The 19,527-nt window shown below is 39.9% G+C and overlaps 1 protein-coding gene across 1 annotated transcript in view; it reads left to right on the top strand.

Annotated features, from left to right (window-relative positions):
- The window catches only part of LOC140342896 (UDP-N-acetylglucosamine--peptide N-acetylglucosaminyltransferase 110 kDa subunit-like), a 52,028-nt gene that overhangs the window by 14,657 nt on the left and 17,844 nt on the right, over positions 1–19,527 (top strand). The window contains exons 2-13 of the mRNA XM_072429266.1: positions 6,705–6,885; positions 7,341–7,584; positions 7,891–7,959; positions 10,376–10,492; positions 11,796–11,875; positions 12,368–12,563; positions 12,994–13,134; positions 17,586–17,686; positions 17,768–17,921; positions 18,391–18,492; positions 18,612–18,791; positions 19,272–19,430. Coding sequence (XP_072285367.1) covers positions 6,705–6,885; positions 7,341–7,584; positions 7,891–7,959; positions 10,376–10,492; positions 11,796–11,875; positions 12,368–12,563; positions 12,994–13,134; positions 17,586–17,686; positions 17,768–17,921; positions 18,391–18,492; positions 18,612–18,791; positions 19,272–19,430 — 1,724 coding nt within the window. The remainder of the gene's footprint in view (positions 1–6,704; positions 6,886–7,340; positions 7,585–7,890; positions 7,960–10,375; positions 10,493–11,795; positions 11,876–12,367; positions 12,564–12,993; positions 13,135–17,585; positions 17,687–17,767; positions 17,922–18,390; positions 18,493–18,611; positions 18,792–19,271; positions 19,431–19,527) is intronic.

The raw sequence follows: 19,527 nt of genomic DNA, 5'->3' as shown, positions 1-19,527 counted from the left end.
CCCATTGAAAAATATAGGTGATACACAGACACAGCTGATTGTGATGTCATTGTACACGCCCAATCAGCTGGTAGTACATATTCCTAAAGTAGGATTATTTTACAGGACACTGGCTCAGCAGCTTGATCCTCTGAACAGAATGAGCAGCCTCTCTGGTGTCCTTCAGAGAGTTAGAGCTGCTGAAAGGAGGCCGGGTAGTGGAGGCATGGCAGTCCAGGGCCCCATCCCCCCGAAGGTGGCTGGGGGAGAACTATGCAAAAGGAAAGCACTGAAGCACAAAATCATAAATAGCATAAACAATATCTGTTGTGATAAGACAATAAATCCTTAACCACCTGAGCGTTACACTGATGTCTAGATTTCTGTACCAAAAGCGTTACAGGTTTTCATGAAATTTTTTTTTTTTTAAATTGTAGACCTGTAACTTACAGAAATATGTCCGAATAGGGGTCTAGTAGATATAATGAATACCGGTCCCGCTGGTATAGGAGAAGGCACCCGATGCTGGAGAGGGAGATCGACGGACGACGATCGACGGAGGACGACGCTGGAACACGAACACGACGCTGGATGAGCACAGTGGGACCGAGATTTTCCCTACATTAAAATCGGATTTTAATGTACGGAAAATCTCGGGGTTAACTAAAAGAGCAACTTTTTTTAGCCTGTACCAAGGTCGGGCTTAACGGTCGGGAGGTTAATATAACTTGGGTCTGATAATTTATGTAAGTGATATGTAACAAGGAGATAAATATTTACCTTTTAGGATAAATTTGTCAATTCAACATTACATAATATAGATAATCAAATTCATAATGCTATGCAATATCCCATAGGATAAGCTTTGTAATGTGGGACAAGTAGGAGAAAAGGAAGAGAATAGGAAAAAAAGCATGATGTATATATGTTGTAAAAAAAATCCTATCTATAACTATACTTGCATGCATCACTGTCATCTGATGGATTTAGAACAAAAGCAATAGAGGGCATAACCTAAATGTAAAAATGCAGGCTTTTAAAATTTAATAATGTCAGGATGATATTGTTTAAATAGAGGTGAAATAGTCACATCTATAATGTCTAGATATGTTGATCATAATATTCTGAAAGAAATATGTATAAAATCATCTTTTGTTGTATTTAGATGAATAAAGAGATTTTCTTTTTCTCCATAAATGTAAAATGTAGGTGTATAACATACCTCCATATCTTTGTGTATATAAATGTCAATATCCCTAACTTTGTATAGATACATTGTATACCTTGGGATGATCCCGCTCTGTATTTTCCTATTGAACATTTGTATGGACGTGTCTTCCCAACATTCTGCTGCTTGGAGGGGACATGGACTTTTTTTCAGCTGAGTCATTTCAGAGCCTGAGTGTCCTATGCTGGGTTCAGATGTGACCTTGACCTTACCTATTCAAGTTAATTGGTGATTGGGAACTTTATTTTTTTATATAAAGGATTTGGTTAAACCTGTGGTAGGTTACGGTTTGGTTCACAGCAGTGATAAAGTTGTTTATGCCATGTGGTTGTTTTATAGAAGATATGTATTGCAATCACTGGTACTTGTAGAGTGGGTTTGCCACTTCTGGTCTCATGGGCAGTTTCCTGGGCTCTCGTGACTGCCATCTGTACACCGGGAGTGGTGGGAAAGGACCTTTTCTATGAAGCGGGTAAAATGAATAATTTCTGGGCATCAAGCAAATGACAGCATGTTCTAGAAGGTTCCGAGTCCTGTGTGTATTCAGAGCCCTATCATTTGGTAGGTAAATTCTGCTGTCCATAAGGGTGAAGCATCCCATGATCTGCCGTGTTAAACGCAGAAATTATTTTAAGCTGGGTGTGAAGAAATTGTAGGTGGGTGGTGGCCCTGTATTGTAACCCATGGATCTGCAGTCACTAAACACTTAACTTCCTTCCCTGCAGGCTGTTGGGAGGAAATAAATGTTGTGTCTTTTGGGGCCTCACCATTTATTAGGTTTCTCTCTCTCTCTCTCTCTCTGTCGTGTCTCTCTCTCTCTCTCTCTGTCGTGTCTCTCTCTCTCTCTCTCTCTGTCGTGTCTCTCTCTCATCTCTCTCTCTCTCGCCTTTCCTGCTGGTTGCCTACACAATTATAGCACACCACAGAATTATAGCCTACAATGAAAAATACATTTCCATTGAAAAAATTGTACCGTTTTTGCATGGAAATTTGGACTAAATTAGACCGCTTGGGAGGTTAAAGTCCAATCAGACTTTCAGAATAAATCGCTGAATATAGTGCTGGTACATGAAAGTAATAGATCTACAGAATTCCACACTTCAATTCATTTTCAAGCATCCACAACCTCAGCAGAAAATTTTTCACTGCCTGCATATTGCAGAGTGAGACTTCACTGCAGAGTACTACAGCTCTCCTATTAACCTTGTGGGCGGTTAATTTCTGTCCGAATTTGTCTAAAAGCAGTACATTGTTTTTCATGAAAAATTATTTTATAGTATGAGTATAATAAAGTTTGGAACACAAAATCATGTAAAAAAAAATAAATTAAATACATTTTTTTTTAAAATAAATTGCACTTTGACATTGTGTTGGGATTTGCCTATTCTTCGGTTCTTCGGGGGGGGGCCGGGGGGGGGGGTTCAAGTCAGGGCCACCTCTACTGACTGGGCAGTGGTTCCACTAATATTAGTAAATGGTATTTATATATCCCCAACATATCGCGCAGCTTTGTACAATAAGTAGGGATTATGTTTGGATTTCTGTGTACAGAAGTACATGCCCTACCTGTCTGCTCCCCTGCTGGCATTGCCCACTATGTCAACATGACTTAAATGTAGATGAGCATTCAGCTGGGCATTGGGCCTAACGCTTTTATGATGATGCACACAGAAGGTTTATGTTGTGAAAGATTGGATTGTTTTCTGGACTGCTGTATGTTACAATTGAACAACATCTATGGTCTGGGCCAGTCACTTTACGCCTGTGTATTGTTGAGAACAAACTCGATGGACAGCGCTGATATTTAAGGATCTCTCTTGCATGTACCGGAAAATGGAGACACAAGCAATAAGGTTAATCAAAAGGTTTATACCTGTTGAGGGATACCTGGTTGCTCCACCTGACAGGTGGTCTGATTAGACCACCAAATATCGAGGGTGCAATGACACAGCAAAAACACACTCTTTCTCCTAAGTCACAAGTGCAATTTGCAACTGCATTACAGTACCGTCATATACCTTAACATTTCCATGAGGCTTTACTAATCGCACATTATTTAGCACACAATATCTAAATTCCATTTTTGTATTTAAAACATATATTTTTCAATTGGGTATATGTGATATATATTCCTAAACTTGTTGCATAGATAAGCTTATACTTCTCGTGCCTTAGCTTATCTATCACTTCACACATTAAAGTTTTTTGCTTAACACCCAGACATGCTGGGTCACTTATCTACGGTTTTTGGGCTTTCACCCGGCTGCTTACCCAGGGCACAAATGCGTCTCTAAAATCGTCAGCACACAAAAGAGAGAAATGCTTCTTAATATTGATTTATATGTGTATATACTTAAGTATACAGTATCCGGTTTGCTAAAGTTCGATCCGAATCAGAAATGTGGTTACCTGTGGTAAGTGCCTGCCACTAAAGCAGGGTGTTAATCACTCCCATGTGAGTGAGCCAGCCATTGAAGTTTTGCAGAGACCAAATACTCTACGCCCGGGATGTCAAACTGAAATGCACAGTGGGCCAAAATTAAAAACTTAGACAAAGTCGCGGGTCAAACTTGAAACTGAAATGGCACCGGTACTACAATTCCCTGCATCTATAAAACGGTCCAATGTGGGGCCACGCATAGGCAGAGAGGCTGCTGGTCTATAGACGCGAGTGATGCCGGGAATTGTAGTATCGGCGCTATTTCAATGCAGTGGTGGGCTAGATGCAATTCATATTTGAGATTCCTTTGGGGGCTAAAAAAAAAGGACCTTGCGGGCCAGAGTTTGACACCCCTGCTCTATGCAAATTGAACATTTTTTAGCAAAGAAAAGCATGCAAAATTTAGGTGGAAGTTGTAGGTTTGGAAATGACCTCCAATGCCACAGAAGTATAGAATGCCTTTTGATTAATAGGTGTGATACCCATTGGGTGGAATGCCCTGGTGAGAAGGGATGATAATCGTCCTGCTTGTTGCTGTAACTTTCTAGCTGTGTTTGGGGGGGGATGATACCATGTTGGACTCCTGTTGCTCTGTGTGAGGCTTTTGCGGATAGGGAGTGATGGACAGAAAAATCTTTCCTTGCAGAGTTTTTCCAGCTTTTATCATCTGTTGTTTATTAAACTGACCAGAACATTTTCTGGTTGTTTTCTGCTGTCCCCGTTTTGTTACATAATCCTTTTCAATTTTTATTTTTAGCCATTTTTGCATTAGAGTTTTTAAAAAACATTCACATTGTGGTGACATTTCATATGATAGCACACCTGATAGTCACATGATTCTGGCTTTTGATGTCAGGAAGATTTTCTTACCCATGGACACCTGTACTTCCATCATTTGTTGTAGAATAACATTAGAATTATAACCAAGTTACTATTACACATACAGGTGCATCTCCATGAATTAAAATATAATTTAAAAATTCATATATTTTTGTAATTTAAATCTTAAAGGAAAGCTCCTATATTATGTAGCCTTTTTACACAGAGTGATATATTTCAAGTGTTTATTTCTTTTCATTTTGCTGATTATGGCATACAGGTAATGAAAACCCTAAATTCAGTATTTCAGAAAATTAGTATATGGTGAAAAAGTTCATCTTGGAAGACTTGGGCTTAGTCTACAGGAACGTTTTCCCCACTGTTTAACCTGGGGCTTTTAAAAGTCAATGTTTGAAATTCCTATGCATTCCAATGAGCTAATCTACACCAGAACTTTTCCCTGAGGCAAGTTTTTTGAGCATTATCTTTAACGTTGCTTGCAACATTTAAAAAATTAAAACGCAAAGTTAACGCGGGTAAACTTTTGTTGATTTCAATGGGGTGTTTTCTCGTGTTTATAAGCACTTAAACCATAAACGTGAAAAAACGTAGGGAAAAAGCGGCATAGACGTTTTCCAGCGTTTTAAAGGTAGGCTTTAAAACGCTAATACAAGTGCTAAAAAACACATATAAACGCAGTAGGAATGTTTACATGCGTTAACAACGTCCATGTAGACCCAGGCTTATGGTGTCTTATACCACTCGGCTAAATAACCCTAAACACCTGCAAAGGTTTCCTGAGCTTTTAAATAGTGTCACAGTCTGATTCAGTAGGTCACACAATCATGAGGATGACTGCTGACTTGACAGTTATCCAGGAAAACAATCTTTGGCAAAGGATAAGCCACAAAGGTCATTGCTAAATAAGCTGGCTGTTCTTAAGAGTGCTGTATCCAAGCATAATAATGGAAAGTTGAGCAGAAGGAAAAAAATGTGGCAGAATAAGGTGCACTAGCAACTGGTAAAACCACAGCCTTGGGAGGATTGTAAAGCATAGCCCATGCAAGAATTTGGGGGAGATTCACAAGGAGTGGACTGTGACTACAACTTTGCATTCCTTGTGTCAAGCCACTCCTGAATCGGAGACAATGTAAAAAGCATCTTACCTGGGCTAAGAAGAAAACTGACTGGACTGTTGCTCAGTGCTATCAAAGAATCGGGGGCTTCCATAACACCTCAAAAGTACCACAGGCTGATCACCACCATGCCACATTGATGCAGTAATTCATACAAAAAGGAGCCCCGACCAAGTATTGAGTGCATACATGGACGCACCTTTCAGTAGGCCAACGTTTCAGTATTATTCAGTCACTTCTGTAATATTCTTTTGAATTTTCTAAAGTACTGAATTTTGTGTTTTCATTACCTGTATGCCATAATCGGCAAAATGAAAAAAAATAAACACTTGAAATATATCACTCTGTGTACAATTAATCTATATAATGGTTTTCACTTTTTGAATTGAATTACTGAAATTTTCAATGATTTTCTAATTTATTGAGACGCATCTGTATATGTCTGTCTAACACATGTCCCTTACAAGGCAGTGTTAAGTACTGTAACATTATAGTTCTTCCTTGTGTTCATTGAATATCATATTACTTTTCTCAGTTATTGTTGTAAACAGGGTTGGGCTCATAGATCCCAATCATGTAATCATTGTCCTGTATGACACTGCACTGCAGTCTGGAGGGGACATTGCTCATGAGTTTATTACTGCAATTTTTTTTTTGCAATTCTGCTGTTACAAAAAAGGGAGTTTTTTCCCCGTTTTAGAACATTTTGTTAGCTTATAACAAAGCAAGAGTTTTCTTCAAACCGTGCCCAAGATCGAAGCAGTTAGATATTAAACTAGCGTGATGGCTTGACTGTTCATCAAGCTTCTCATGTAGTCTCAGGATGGGAAAATATTCATTTACTTGGAAATCAGTTGATAACGAGTATTTTCCAAGAGAAGTCTCCATATGAATTGACCCTCTAGATGTTGACTTTTTCCAGATGCACTACATAATTTATTTTTCTCTTCCGTCCCCCCCCCCCCTGCACCCTCCATGCTTTTAGTTCAGGTCATTCCTTTACCATATTTTTGTTTTTTCTGCATCTTTTGTTTGTAATTGCATTTCTCCCCCCCCATTTTCTAATTTTTGCTTTCCCCTCGATGTTTTGATGATTCTGTAGAACCAACGAAACCTATGCTTTCCTTCCAAGGGTTAGCAGAGTTGGCTCATCGTGAATATCAGGCTGGAGACTTTGAGGCAGCAGAAAGACATTGCATGCAGCTTTGGCGACAAGAGCCTGATAATACCGGGGTCCTTCTCCTCCTCTCTTCTATCCATTTCCAGTGTCGGAGACTGGACAGGTCAGTATGGTCATTGCCTGCATACGTTGTTAGTACCACAGATTGGTGGTCGGCACTGTACTTGGAATACTTTGCTTTTATTCCTGTCCAATTTTTATTCAGCATTGTGCTACTGTATGTATGGAATATGTGCTTCTTAAACCCAAGCATTAAGCCTCAGATATTTGAAAATTTTGCTCTAGTCAATATCACTTTGTAAGTGAGAAGAGATACCGGTGATATTTAAGAAGTCCAGTCAACTGATAATTTCCTGGGGTTATTGTTATGAGATACAATGTTCCCAGTTCTCTCTAACCCCACAAAACATCTCTCACTTTTTATGCATATAGGGGAAAGTGTGTCTGGGGTTCTGTAGTTCTAATACACTTCTTTCAATACTATTTGTTGCATAAAGTATTACCAGGTAACGATAAAGGGAAAATTCTTTGCACCCAATGTCATGCTTCTCTCTCTAGGTCTGCACATTTTAGCACTCTGGCGATTAAGCAGAATCCGTTACTAGCAGAAGCATATTCCAACCTGGGTAATGTCTACAAAGAGCGAGGACAGCTACAGGAGGCCATTGAACATTATCGGCATGCTTTACGCCTCAAACCAGATTTCATTGATGGATATATCAACCTGGCTGCAGCTTTGGTGGCTGCTGGTGATATGGAAGGTGCTGTGCAGGCTTATGTCTCTGCCCTTCAGTACAATCCTGTAAGTCGATATCTGTTTTTGGTCTGATATTTAAGTTGCCTCTTTTCTTCCATCCTTCATAGGATGTTGGGTGTCACTTTGCTTATCATTTGCCCTTTATATGAATGCTGGTTTGTATCCAGGTTTGTTCCAGTAGTCGTTGAATTGCTAAGAAGTAGCCAAAGGGTTATTGGGTTTGGTGAGTGGGGGGGGATTTTCCTGCCCGAAGAGAAGCTACTTGATTACATATAGCATTCACAGTGTTGATGGTTGAAATGATTGTGCATGGTTTTGTTTTCTTAGTTATTTTTTTTCCCTTTTACTCAGGATTTGTACTGTGTTCGTAGTGACTTGGGTAATCTACTGAAAGCCTTAGGTCGCTTAGAGGAAGCAAAGGTAAGTTTTGAGTATCTCGATGTTAAATGTTTTATGTTTTCGCAGCCTCTGTGCATTGTCTTCAATTCTGCCTAAGTTTAGCTTCATACAGTGTTTACTGCAGTGTTATTGTAAACTAAGATGACTCAAAAAGTGTTATGGAGAGCGCAGCACCTCTGATCTGAGAGGAGGTGATTAGCTGTATGTTAAACCCTTTGGAGGTTTCCAGTGTGTAAAGGTATTTAATTCTCTCTTTGATCTTAATTGACAGCCATTCCCGATTGGTCTCTGCCCACTAGGTCATCCTAGCTGATGAACTTGGAGGCGCACAGCAAAAAAAAACAAACAGCCCACCTCTTTCTAACTCCTGTAACGCAGGATGTTCCTCGTCTATGGAAGAAAGGCTGGTAATTGTAGAACATGAATTGGTGCTAATGTCAGGCTGTAATTATTTTGATTGCTAATCAGACTACTGAAGGACAGAAGCTGGTTTGTATTAGGTAAATGAACTGATGGAAAGAAATTATTAGAAGGTTGCTTCTAGCATTTTACATACCTTAGCCTAAGTTAGGAATTGTTATTTAATGTTACAGCTTTGCACTGTTTGTGAATGGTATTTGTGGGATCCAGTGATCTTGTTACAAGCCACCTTGTGCGTCTGCGCTGCTAGGGAACGGAGTTAGGAGTAACGCAAGGACCACAGTGAAAGGTCTCTGTTACTCCAAACACCATGCGCGTGCAACTGTATGGAGTGTAACAGTAGAGTAGCTGTCCATTTGTCATGAGACCATCACTTGTGGTAACATTTCAGTCATAGTGGTAGAGGGGGTAGTTCTGATATCTGGTTTAAAAGGGAGTTTTTTGTTAAATTGGCTGATGGATTTTTCAACTAATTTGGGGTTCTCAGAAAATCATATGGACAGCTAACACTTATTGCACTTCACCACTTTAGCTACACTGGCAAAGGAGCAAAATGCTTTATTTCAGAGGACTTTTGACACCTAGTTTGAGAGACTTTTCCTTTATTTTCTTCAGATATATTTAAAGAAACACATTGAAATCGAACTTTTTCTTTGGTCAGTGCATTTCAATATCAAGCCAGCTGTTTTCCTCCTGCTAAAAAAAAAAAAAAAAAAAAAAAAGTCACTGAATATGAAAGCCTTTCTTCCAGCCATGCACTCTGCCATCTCCCAAGTCTCCCTGCATGAAAAACACGTTCCAAGTCCGCTTGACATGTCCTTGTCTAAATCATAGAGCATATCCAAAAGCGTTTCACTTGCTTTGTTGAGATCTTTTGCTAATGATATTGTTCTATTTTCTCTTGTTTTGGTTTTTTACCACTGATATTGTATTTAGAAGGTTTCAGGTGGGTGATACTTCTATTCCATGCGTAAGGTGCCTCGCTGAAGGGAGCTCGAGGTCTCGATCTAGGCAGACAATACACCTCCTCTTCCAGCAAGGAACACACCGAAAAGTCCCATGAATTATGGTAACGGGTTTGTAACTGCCACAACAAAACCATTTGCTCCATGCCTGAATCCTTCTGTCTTGTGGCTTCAGAAATGGCTTAATGTTTTATTTTCAAGCAGTTAAAAAAAAAAAAATCCCAAAAAACCTCTATATTCTACTTGCCACAACTCTTTAATAAAAATATATTAAAGAAAACAAATTGATGCTAGTTTTAGATGTTAAGCTTCTAACTCCAGATGTTCATTGTTTTTTTTTTGTTTTTTCTCTCCTCTGTTTTGACTGTATCGTTCTCCACATCATATGCTGTGAACCTGCAGTAGCGCAAAGGCTATGCTTCGGATATCCCTTTGTGTGGGGGGAAATGGTTGTAAACCGTCAACTTGATGGTTAACCAGTGATCTGCCAAAGTCTACTTGGGACATAGGGGAGGAAATGGGTTACTGGATTAATGTTTTTTTTCTCATTTATTTTACTAATCTTGCGGGATTGACCAATCAGGTTGGCTGGTAATGTATTCCAGAGTGACTGCAATAGCGGTAATATTGCTGTGTAGCATGGAAGCATTTGTGACTTTTAGTGCCTGCATTACAGGGACCTAGACCTGTCTGCAAGTCTGTCATTTCTGGTTTCTTTGTTGCCTTTAATTTTAAGTCAAAAATGGTGCCCTTGTGACCTTTTTACAGAGCATGAAACCCTAAACCTTGTAATTTGACTTTACCAATTACATTCTCGTAATTATTGTATTTGTCATTTTTAAAGGCCTAACTCTGAAATGGCAGCTTCCATTAGGGTTTAGGTTTGCGCCTGCATAGGTTTCAACGAATTGCGCAGAGTTTTGCGAGCCTATGCTGCAGGTTCACTTTTTGCTGTTCAGAGAGTGAATTGTAACTATCTTGTGTGTATTTCTCTCCTCCCCCCCCCCCCCCCCCCCCCCCCCAAAAAAAAAAAATACTGAAACCCCTTTAAGGCCTGTTATTTGAAAGCAATTGAGACTCAACCAAACTTTGCAGTTGCTTGGAGCAATCTTGGATGTGTATTTAATGCACAGGGTGAAATCTGGCTGGCTATTCATCATTTTGAGAAGGTACGCAAGGTCTGATGTATGAAGGAAACCTCCAATTTCATTGTACGTTTAGGAACTGGTGAATGCAGCAGAAAACTTTTGCCTGCAGTTGGCAATTGACATGGTTATCTTGCTCAGTCATGACAAATGACAGGCTCTGTGTAAAGCCCACCACCGAATGTAGATGTACTTTACTACACTCCCCGATCCTATTTCTCCATTGCAGCTTTCATATACTATCCGATGTTGGCTGTTAATAGATAACATCCTCTATCAAGGGACAGTGTTTGGGTCTAGAAAATGGCCACAAATTCCTGAGCTTTGCATCATGGGAGGAGTTTTCCTGCTCCCCCATTCTTTGGGACATTGTGAATGTTGGGGCATCTGTGATGGAAGGTAGACCAATGTTGTGTCTTCAAGTCTAGTGTGGGGACATTGTCACCTTCTTCCTTTTCTGCTGTTTTAGATCTTATTAGTAGATCACCCTTTAATTGAGTGACTTGTTGGGAAAACTTTTTTATATTCAGGCACATGTACTATTATTATTATTATTATTATTTTATTTTATTAATAATAAACAGGATTTATATAGCGCCAACATATTACGGAGCGCTGTACAATAATCCCTTAGCGGTATTCCTGAGTGTGGTTCGGGGTGGATTTTACCTACAAAAAGCAGTATTCCCGAGTCAGACTCGGGGTAGCTTTAAACTAAAAAAAAAAAAAAAAAAACCCACTTACCTTGCTCCGTTGTCGTCCTGCTGGTCCCCGCAGATCCTGGGGACACGTCCTCCTGGTCCCCGCAGATCCTGGGGACAAGTCCTCCTCCGATCTCCAGCTGAGGAATGCAGCGACGATCTCCAGGATTTCCTGGTGACGTCGGTGCCAGCGGGCGGATCGGCGGGAAATTGAAATAATTTTGTATTGGATTCAATACAAAATACCAGTATTGGGTCCAATACAGACAAATATTAAAAAAAAAATTATATATATATATATATATTATATGCTACTGTACATTACATGTTTAAATATTTTTTTAACAGATTTTTGTGTTTTGATATTTAAAGTTTATTAAATATTGGTGAGTTATGCCTAAAAATTATAGCCTAAAATGAGAAATGCATCTCCATGCCAAAAATTGTACCGCTTTTTGCATGGAAATTTTCACGCAATTAGACCGCTAGGGGCTACAAATGAGCCGAATACAGACAGTGACACAGGAGGAGAGGACCCTGCCCCGAAGATCTTAATAGTAATGGTTGCTGGAGTCACACCCCAGTCAGTTTGAATAAATCATTTTATTGATTTTTGTTGTGTTTAGGCTGTAACTCTGGATCCTAATTTTCTGGATGCTTACATTAATTTGGGGAATGTTCTTAAGGAAGCGCGCATATTTGACAGGTAAGCTTTCACCAAGCAATTATTTCCCACTTAAAGTTTTGAAGCATTTTGTTAAAGGTTATATGGGCGTAGTAAGTGTTGGATTAGTGCTTTGCAGCAAAAACTTTTAAAATCATATTTAAATCACACACACTTACACACACACACTGTGTGTATTTCTTCGACACTATGGTACATCTCTTCAGTAAATGCACATCCTATGTTTTGTTGCATTATAAAGGCAACAAATGCACAAATCCAGTGAAATCCTTACTGAGCTGGCAATTCTGTCTCTGGAAACTGATATTCTCAATAGTGTTGTCAGCCGTGCTCAACGTGTCTGCTGCACCATAGCATTAATAACGTCATGCTGTTTTTTGTGTTTTTTGCCCTTGGAGTGCCCTTTATGCACCACTCTTATAATTATTCATTGCAGCAGTCTGTGTCACACTTTGCTATATGCATTTTTTTTTTTTTTTTTTTTAGCCAACTTTGTTTTTTCTATTTTTTCAGAGCTGTTGCAGCATATTTACGAGCGCTAAGTCTTAGTCCTAACCATGCCGTGGTCCATGGAAATCTGGCTTGTGTGTATTATGAGCAAGGTCTCATTGATCTCGCCATTGATACATACAGAAGAGCCATTGAATTGCAGCCACACTTTCCTGATGCCTACTGTAATCTTGCCAATGCGCTTAAGGAAAAAGGCAGTGTAAGTACAGGTGTTCTTTATGCAAGAATTAATATATAAACATTTATTGGCGTTAATCATTTAATTTGCTAGGAAAACTTCTTTTTTTTTTTGTTATTTTTAAGAACAGTCTGGGCATAATTTCTTATAGCCTCAATTTTTTTTTTTTTTTTTTTTTTTTGGTATAAACTGTCCTTTTGTTATGTAACGTTCTGCAGAGTAGAGCCATTGTTAGTGTGTGCTTAGTCTTGAGGCTGCAGCTGCACGGTACTAAAATCAAATACAAATGGATTTATGTTGTCCCAGCCTTAAAAATATTTTTGATGGTGTTTATGGGTAGTGACAGGTTTATTGTATCAGCTTCCTGCCTTTTCCCCCTGCAGAGTGATATATAATCGCTTGTGTAAATATTTTGATTTATGATGTAAGTAACAAACCTTTTCTTCTGAAGGTGGTTGATGCTGAAGAATGCTACAATACGGCTCTTCGCCTGTGCTCCACACATGCTGATTCCCTGAACAACCTTGCCAACATAAAACGTGAGCAAGGGAACATTGAGGAGGCTGTGCGTCTCTACAGAAAGGCTCTTGAGGTAATTTATTTGTATGCAGTGTTCTCCCCAGTCCCACCACCCAGCACTTTTCAGTAATCACCCGGCTGTTTTTGGATGGTTATTAAAAAGTTGGGCCACAATACAGGGGCTGCCACCTGTCTACAATTTTTGCCCACCCAGCTCAAACAAATTTCTCGATTGAGCACTGGTATGTATATATAATGTATGTGTGTGTTTATAATATATGTGTCTTCCAGCGTATACACACACATAATGAAAAGTATATCCATGTATGCACTCATTACTTGGTCTGGGCTCCTTTTGCATAAATTTACAGCATCAATGTGGCGTGGCATGGAGGCGATCAGTCTGTGGCACTTCTGAGTGTTATGGATGCTTTGATAGCGGCCTTCATTTTTTTCTGCAATTTTGGCGCCTCATCTTCCTCTTGACAATACCCCATACCTTCTCTATGGAGTTTAGGACAGGTAAGTTTGCTGGGCAATCAGGCACAGTAATATAATAATGGTCATTAAGGCAGGTATTGGTACTTTTGGCAGTGTGGGGAGGTTCGAAGTCCTGCTGGAAAATGAAATCTGCCTAAAACACAGCAGATGACTTGGCTCCCTAAATCATCACTGACTATGGAAACTTCACACTGAACCTCAAGCAACTTCGATTCTGTGCCTGTCCACTTTTCCTCCAGACTGTAGGACCTTGATTTCCAAATGAAATACGAAATTTACTTTCATCTGAAAGAGGACTTTGGACCACTTCGGTCCAAACCACTTTGGGCCACTGGGTCCAGTTTGTTTTCTTAGCCCAAGTAATACGCTTCTGACGTTTCCTCTGGTTCGATAGTGGCTTGACACAAGGAATCCAGCAGTTGTAGCCCATGTCCTGGATACATCTGTGTGTGGTGGCTATTGAAGCACTGACTCCAGACACAGTCCACTCCTCGTGTATTTTCCCCTCAAATTCTTTAATTGGCTGTGCTTCACAATCCTTTCAAGGCTGTTATATATGTTATGTTGCTTGTGCACATTTTTACGCCACTTTTTTATCTTTAGGAATTACATATTGTGGGTTATACCCCTTGTAAAAGGTGTCAATGGCTATCTTCTAGACAACTGTCAGGTCAGGAGTCTTCCCCATGGTTTTTTGGCCTACTAAACCAGACTGAGACCAATTAAAGGTTCAGGGCACCTTTGCAGGTGTTTTGGATTAATTAGCTCAGTGATAAAGACTACCATATTGAACTTTACACAATATTCTATTTTTCTAAATTTTTTAATGTATTTTTATTAAATATAAAACATAACAAAGTAACACTGTTAATGGGAAGCAGTAGAAAATCAGAATAATACAAGGGAAACCGTATCACATTCTTATGAGGTAGTCCAGATAACCAAACAGGTGTTGCGGATATCATTTTACATTTTACTCTGGATAGAGTAAGCATATTTCCATTACTTAAAGTAGATGGCAGTTCTTTTCCATCCTGCCTAAGGCTTGAATGATGAGATGATATGAGATTATCACAAGCTGTTCCTAGAGCACAAGTTTGTTGTTGCTAAGCATATACTCAACCCCCCTAGCGGTAATCCCGTGTGTGACTCGGGTTGGATTTTACATGTTAAAAGCAGCAATCCTGAGTCACACTTGGGGTCGCTTGAAACTTTAAAAAAAAAAAAAAAAAACACTTGGCTTGCTCGGTTGGCGTCCTGCTGGTCCCCGCAGGTCCTGGGGCGGCGTCTTCCCTCTACGATCTTCTCCTGGTGACTGCAGAGACGTTCTCCGGGGTTTCCCGGTGACCTAGGAGCGGCAGGAAATTCAAATAATTTTGTATTGGATTCAATACAAAATAGCTGTATTGAGTCCAATGCAAAGAAATCTTGATTTATTTATATATATATGTTACTGTATAGTTATATTACATGTTTCACTATTTATTTTATTTTTTTTTTATTTAAAGTTTATTATTAAATTTATGAAATTTATTCACCGAAATATTTGGACATATTTCCATGAATTATGCCTAAGAATGATAGGCCTACAATGTAAAATAAATTTCCATGCAAAAAAGTAATGCTTTTTGCATGGAAATATGAACAGAATTAGAACGCTAGGGGGGGGGGGTTAATCAACACTCACTATTGGAGATCAACAATTCTCTGACTAGAACCCATATTTACCCATACTTATTTCAGGTGAATCCCTCAATGGGCCTCAAGTCATGAGGGTATGTGATAGATAGAGATAGAAATTTAGTGAGGAAAGGTTGAGTCTGGAGTCTAGTTGGGAATGCTGCACTCCTATTTATGATTGTTCTGCCCTTCAAAAAGTGAGGCGGTTTATATCGGACATCCAGTGTACGGGCATGCAAAATTACATACAGTGAGGGAAAACTATTTGATCCCCTGCTGATTTTGTACGTTTGCCCTCTGACAAAGAAATGACTAGTCTATAATTGTAATGGTAGGTTTATTGTTGGTGTGAGAGACAGAATAACAACAAAAGAACCCTCAAAAACCTGGTGCTCAAAAGTCGGAGCTTGATGTTCATTGTAATCAGTGAAATAAATATTTGATCCCCTATCAACCAGCAAGATTTCAGGCTCCGTGGTGTCTTCTCCGCTCGTTACCTTCATACAGTGATTAGGAGCACCCTCTGTAGCAGGGTGCTCCTAATCCAAGCTTGTTACAGTACCTGTATAAAAGACACCTGTCCACAGAAGCAATCAATCAGATTTCAAACTAGCCACCATGGCCAAGACCAAAGAGTTGTCCAAGGATGTCAGGGACAAGATTGTAGACCTACACAAGGCTGGACTGGGCTATAAGACTATCGCCAACCAGCTTGGTGAGAAAGTGACAACAGTTGGCGCGATAATTTGCAAATGGAAGAAATACAAAATAACTGTCAATCTCCCTCGGTCTGGGGCTCCATGCAAGATCTCCCCTTGTGGACTTGCAATGATCATGAGATCCGTGACAAAGCTACCCAGAACTACACGGGGGGAACTTGTCCACGATCTCAGGGCAGCTGGGATCATAGTCACCAAGAAAACAATTAGTAACACTGCGCTGTGAAGGCCTGAAATCTTGCCCTGAAATCCCCCTGCTCAAGACAGCACATGTATAGGCATGATCCAGAGGAGAACTGGGTGAAAGTGTTGTGGTCAGATAAGACCAAAATTGAGCTCTTTGGCATCAACTTAACTCCAGGGCATTGAAAATAGGTCGTGGATGGTTATTTCAGCATGACAGACCCAAAACACATGGCAAAGGCAACAAAGGAGTGGCTCAAGAAGAAGCACTTGAAGGTCCTGGAGTGGCCTAGCCAGTCTCCAGACCTTAATCCCATAGAAAATCTGTGGAGGGAGCTGAAGGTACGAGTTGCCAAACATCAGCCTCGAAACCTTACTGATTTGGACAGGATCTGCAAAAAGGAGTGGGACAAAAACCCTCCTGAGATGTATGCAAACCTGGTGGCCAACTACAAGAAATGTCTGACCTCTGTGATTGCCAACAAGGGGTTTGCCACCAAGTACGAAGTTATCTTTTGTGAAGGGATCAAATACTTATTTCACTCATTACAATGCACATCAAGCTCTGACTTTTAAGCACAGGGTTTTTGAAGGTTCTTTTGTTGTTGTTCTGTCTCTCACACCTACATTAACCTACCATTACAATTATAGACTGTTTATTTCTTTGTCAGAGGGCAAATGTACAAAATCAGCAGGGGATCAAATATATGGGTACCTCGGTATAAGTCCGCTTTGGTATAAGTCCTGTTTGGACAGGAAAAATCTTGCTTGGTATACAAACTTTGCTTGGTATACAACCTTTACTTGGTATACAACCTTTGTGCTAGAACTTGTATGGGTCAAAATGAGTCATAACACCGTGTGCTACCATTATTTACCTCTCTCGAGACAAAGCCACAACTGCCCACGAGCGTCAGTATGCCAGTTGTGTGTGTGTGTATGTATGTATGTATATGTGTGTGTGTGTGTATATATATATATATATATATATATATATATATATTGTAACAGCTGGCCAAATAAATCACAGGGTTTCGCCCCGGTTGATAGGTACATTTGCCCCAGATACAGCAGAGTATTTTTCTGTTTAGTCAGTTTCCTTTTGACAAGAAGTTGTGGGGTTTGAAGTACCAGACCTAATAACTATGAGCTTCTTGGCCGGGTGGATGAGTTAAGGAGGCCTGGGTATGATCAGGCGTACTTGTCTCACCTGAAATGCATCCTGGAAATTAGGCTGGGGATATAAACTCCCAGCCTGCTTATTCCTGTGGCTCTGTCTTGGCTGGTGAGCTGGGAGGAGGGCCAAGGTGAACTGGGAACTGTGAGTAAAGACAAGCGATCTCACAATAAACAGAAAAATTAAAAAAATATATGTGTGTGTGTGTGTGTATATATTTTGTCCTCTTTGTTTTGTGTAATATCATAGTCATTCTTATTATAGGTATTCCCAGAATTTGCAGCTGCTCACTCAAACCTTGCCAGCGTCCTTCAGCAGCAAGGCAAACTGCAAGAGGCTCTGATGCATTATAAGGAGGCTATCAGGTAAGCAAATGTTTGCAGCCTTCCTTTCCATGTTTTCTTTATTTTGCACTGCTGCTTTATTAAGAATTGTTTGTTTTTCAGAATAAGCCCTTCATTTGCTGATGCTTATTCGAACATGGGCAACACGCTGAAAGAAATGCAAGATGTGCAGGGGGCTTTGCAATGCTACACCAGAGCCATCCAGATCAATCCAGCCTTTGCTGATGCTCACAGTAACCTGGCATCCATTCATAAGGCAAGATTTCAGTATTTGAAACTATTTCGGTTCTAACCAGTTTATCTTTAAATATGTTAAATGTGCTGTGCCAGTCGTAAACAAACATGGCAGTAGTAATGGGCTTCAGTCAAACTTGGATGTATGCTGCACCATTTGTTGTTCACAATTTGCTGTTCATGTTTTAGAAAAACTCTGCAGTGATAGTGGGCTTCATAATTAAGGGAGTGCTTTGTATCTGTAGTAATATTAGATATATTAAAGCCATGCTCCGGGCGTGGGTTCCTCCCAGATTTTCATAAGCTGTGGTTTTTCAACATGCATTGAATTAAATCGTTCCTACTACTGTTTAGGCAACATTGTCTATTTGGCAGCAGCCCTTCACAAACAAAACTTTTACCTCTTCTAAACCAGGGTTTTTAGTAAAATACAAGGCCAGGAAGTGTAATGTGAAGAAGACAGGTGTGACAGTTTAATGTTTATCTTTAAGGACTCTGGAAGTATTCCCGAAGCCATTGCTTCATATCGGACAGCTCTGAAACTGAAACCAGATTTTCCTGATGCTTACTGCAACTTGGCCCATTGTCTTCAGGTAATCTGCCTAAGTCCAGGATAAATGTTAGAGATTCTATTGGTCACATTTTCTGTAAATAGTTCTCAAAGTTTTTAATGCTAAATTCATGCTGTATTTTTTTTTTCTCATTCTGATAGATTGTCTGTGATTGGACGGATTATGATGAGCGTATGAAGAAGTTGGTCAGCATTGTTGCAGATCAGTTGGAGAAGAACAGACTTCCCTCTGTTCATCCTCATCATAGCATGTTGTACCCACTGTCCCATGCTTTCAGGAAAGCCATTGCTGAGAGGCATGGAAACCTGTGCTTGGACAAGGTGAGCGCTTCCTATACTTCCATTGTTCGGGCTTGTTATATTTCCTTTCATGTTGTTAGAGATCATAGGGATTTTATTTGTGCCGCTGTTGGAGAAAAATAAGTTATTTTCTAAGTTTGTCAGAAATGCAATATGAACGCGTTATGTTTGGTGAGGGCCAATTGCTCCTCTTGTATGCAAGGGTTCATCTGCTGGCTAGAAACATACTGAATGATGAAGGCAAAAAGTGGAGATATTTAGGGTGTTGTGGTGACCAAGCTGAATTCCTGAACTGAAGGGCTGGCTCCTTATAGACAGGCCTTGGGCTCCATTCGTGGAGATAACGCACAAGGATAAGGTTCTTTATTTTTAGATCTCATAACTCACTTTTGTCTAAAAAAATAATTATTCTGTGTATCTTAGGAATCAAGAATAAAACAAAAATAGATTTGATTAAACTAAATGGTCTGTTGGAAGTTTTCTGATTGTTTTCTCCTTCAGATTAACGTTCTTCACAAGCCACCGTATGAACACCCGATGGACCTAAAAGCCAGTGATGGCAGACTGCGGGTGGGTTATGTCAGCTCTGACTTTGGAAATCATCCCACCTCTCACCTGATGCAGTCCATCCCCGGCATGCACAATCCAGACAAGTTCGAGGTAAGGCCTGCTCTTTAACCACCTGAGCGTTACACTGAGGTCTAGATTTCTGTACCAAAAGTGATCCACTGTTTTTCATGAAATTTTTTTTTTAAAT

Source organism: Pyxicephalus adspersus, chromosome W (assembly GCF_032062135.1).
Source record: "Pyxicephalus adspersus chromosome W, UCB_Pads_2.0, whole genome shotgun sequence".
Taxonomy (NCBI): domain Eukaryota; kingdom Metazoa; phylum Chordata; class Amphibia; order Anura; family Pyxicephalidae; genus Pyxicephalus; species Pyxicephalus adspersus.
Note: the sequence above shows the minus strand (reverse complement) of the source record. Positions and strands in the feature narration are given on the sequence as shown.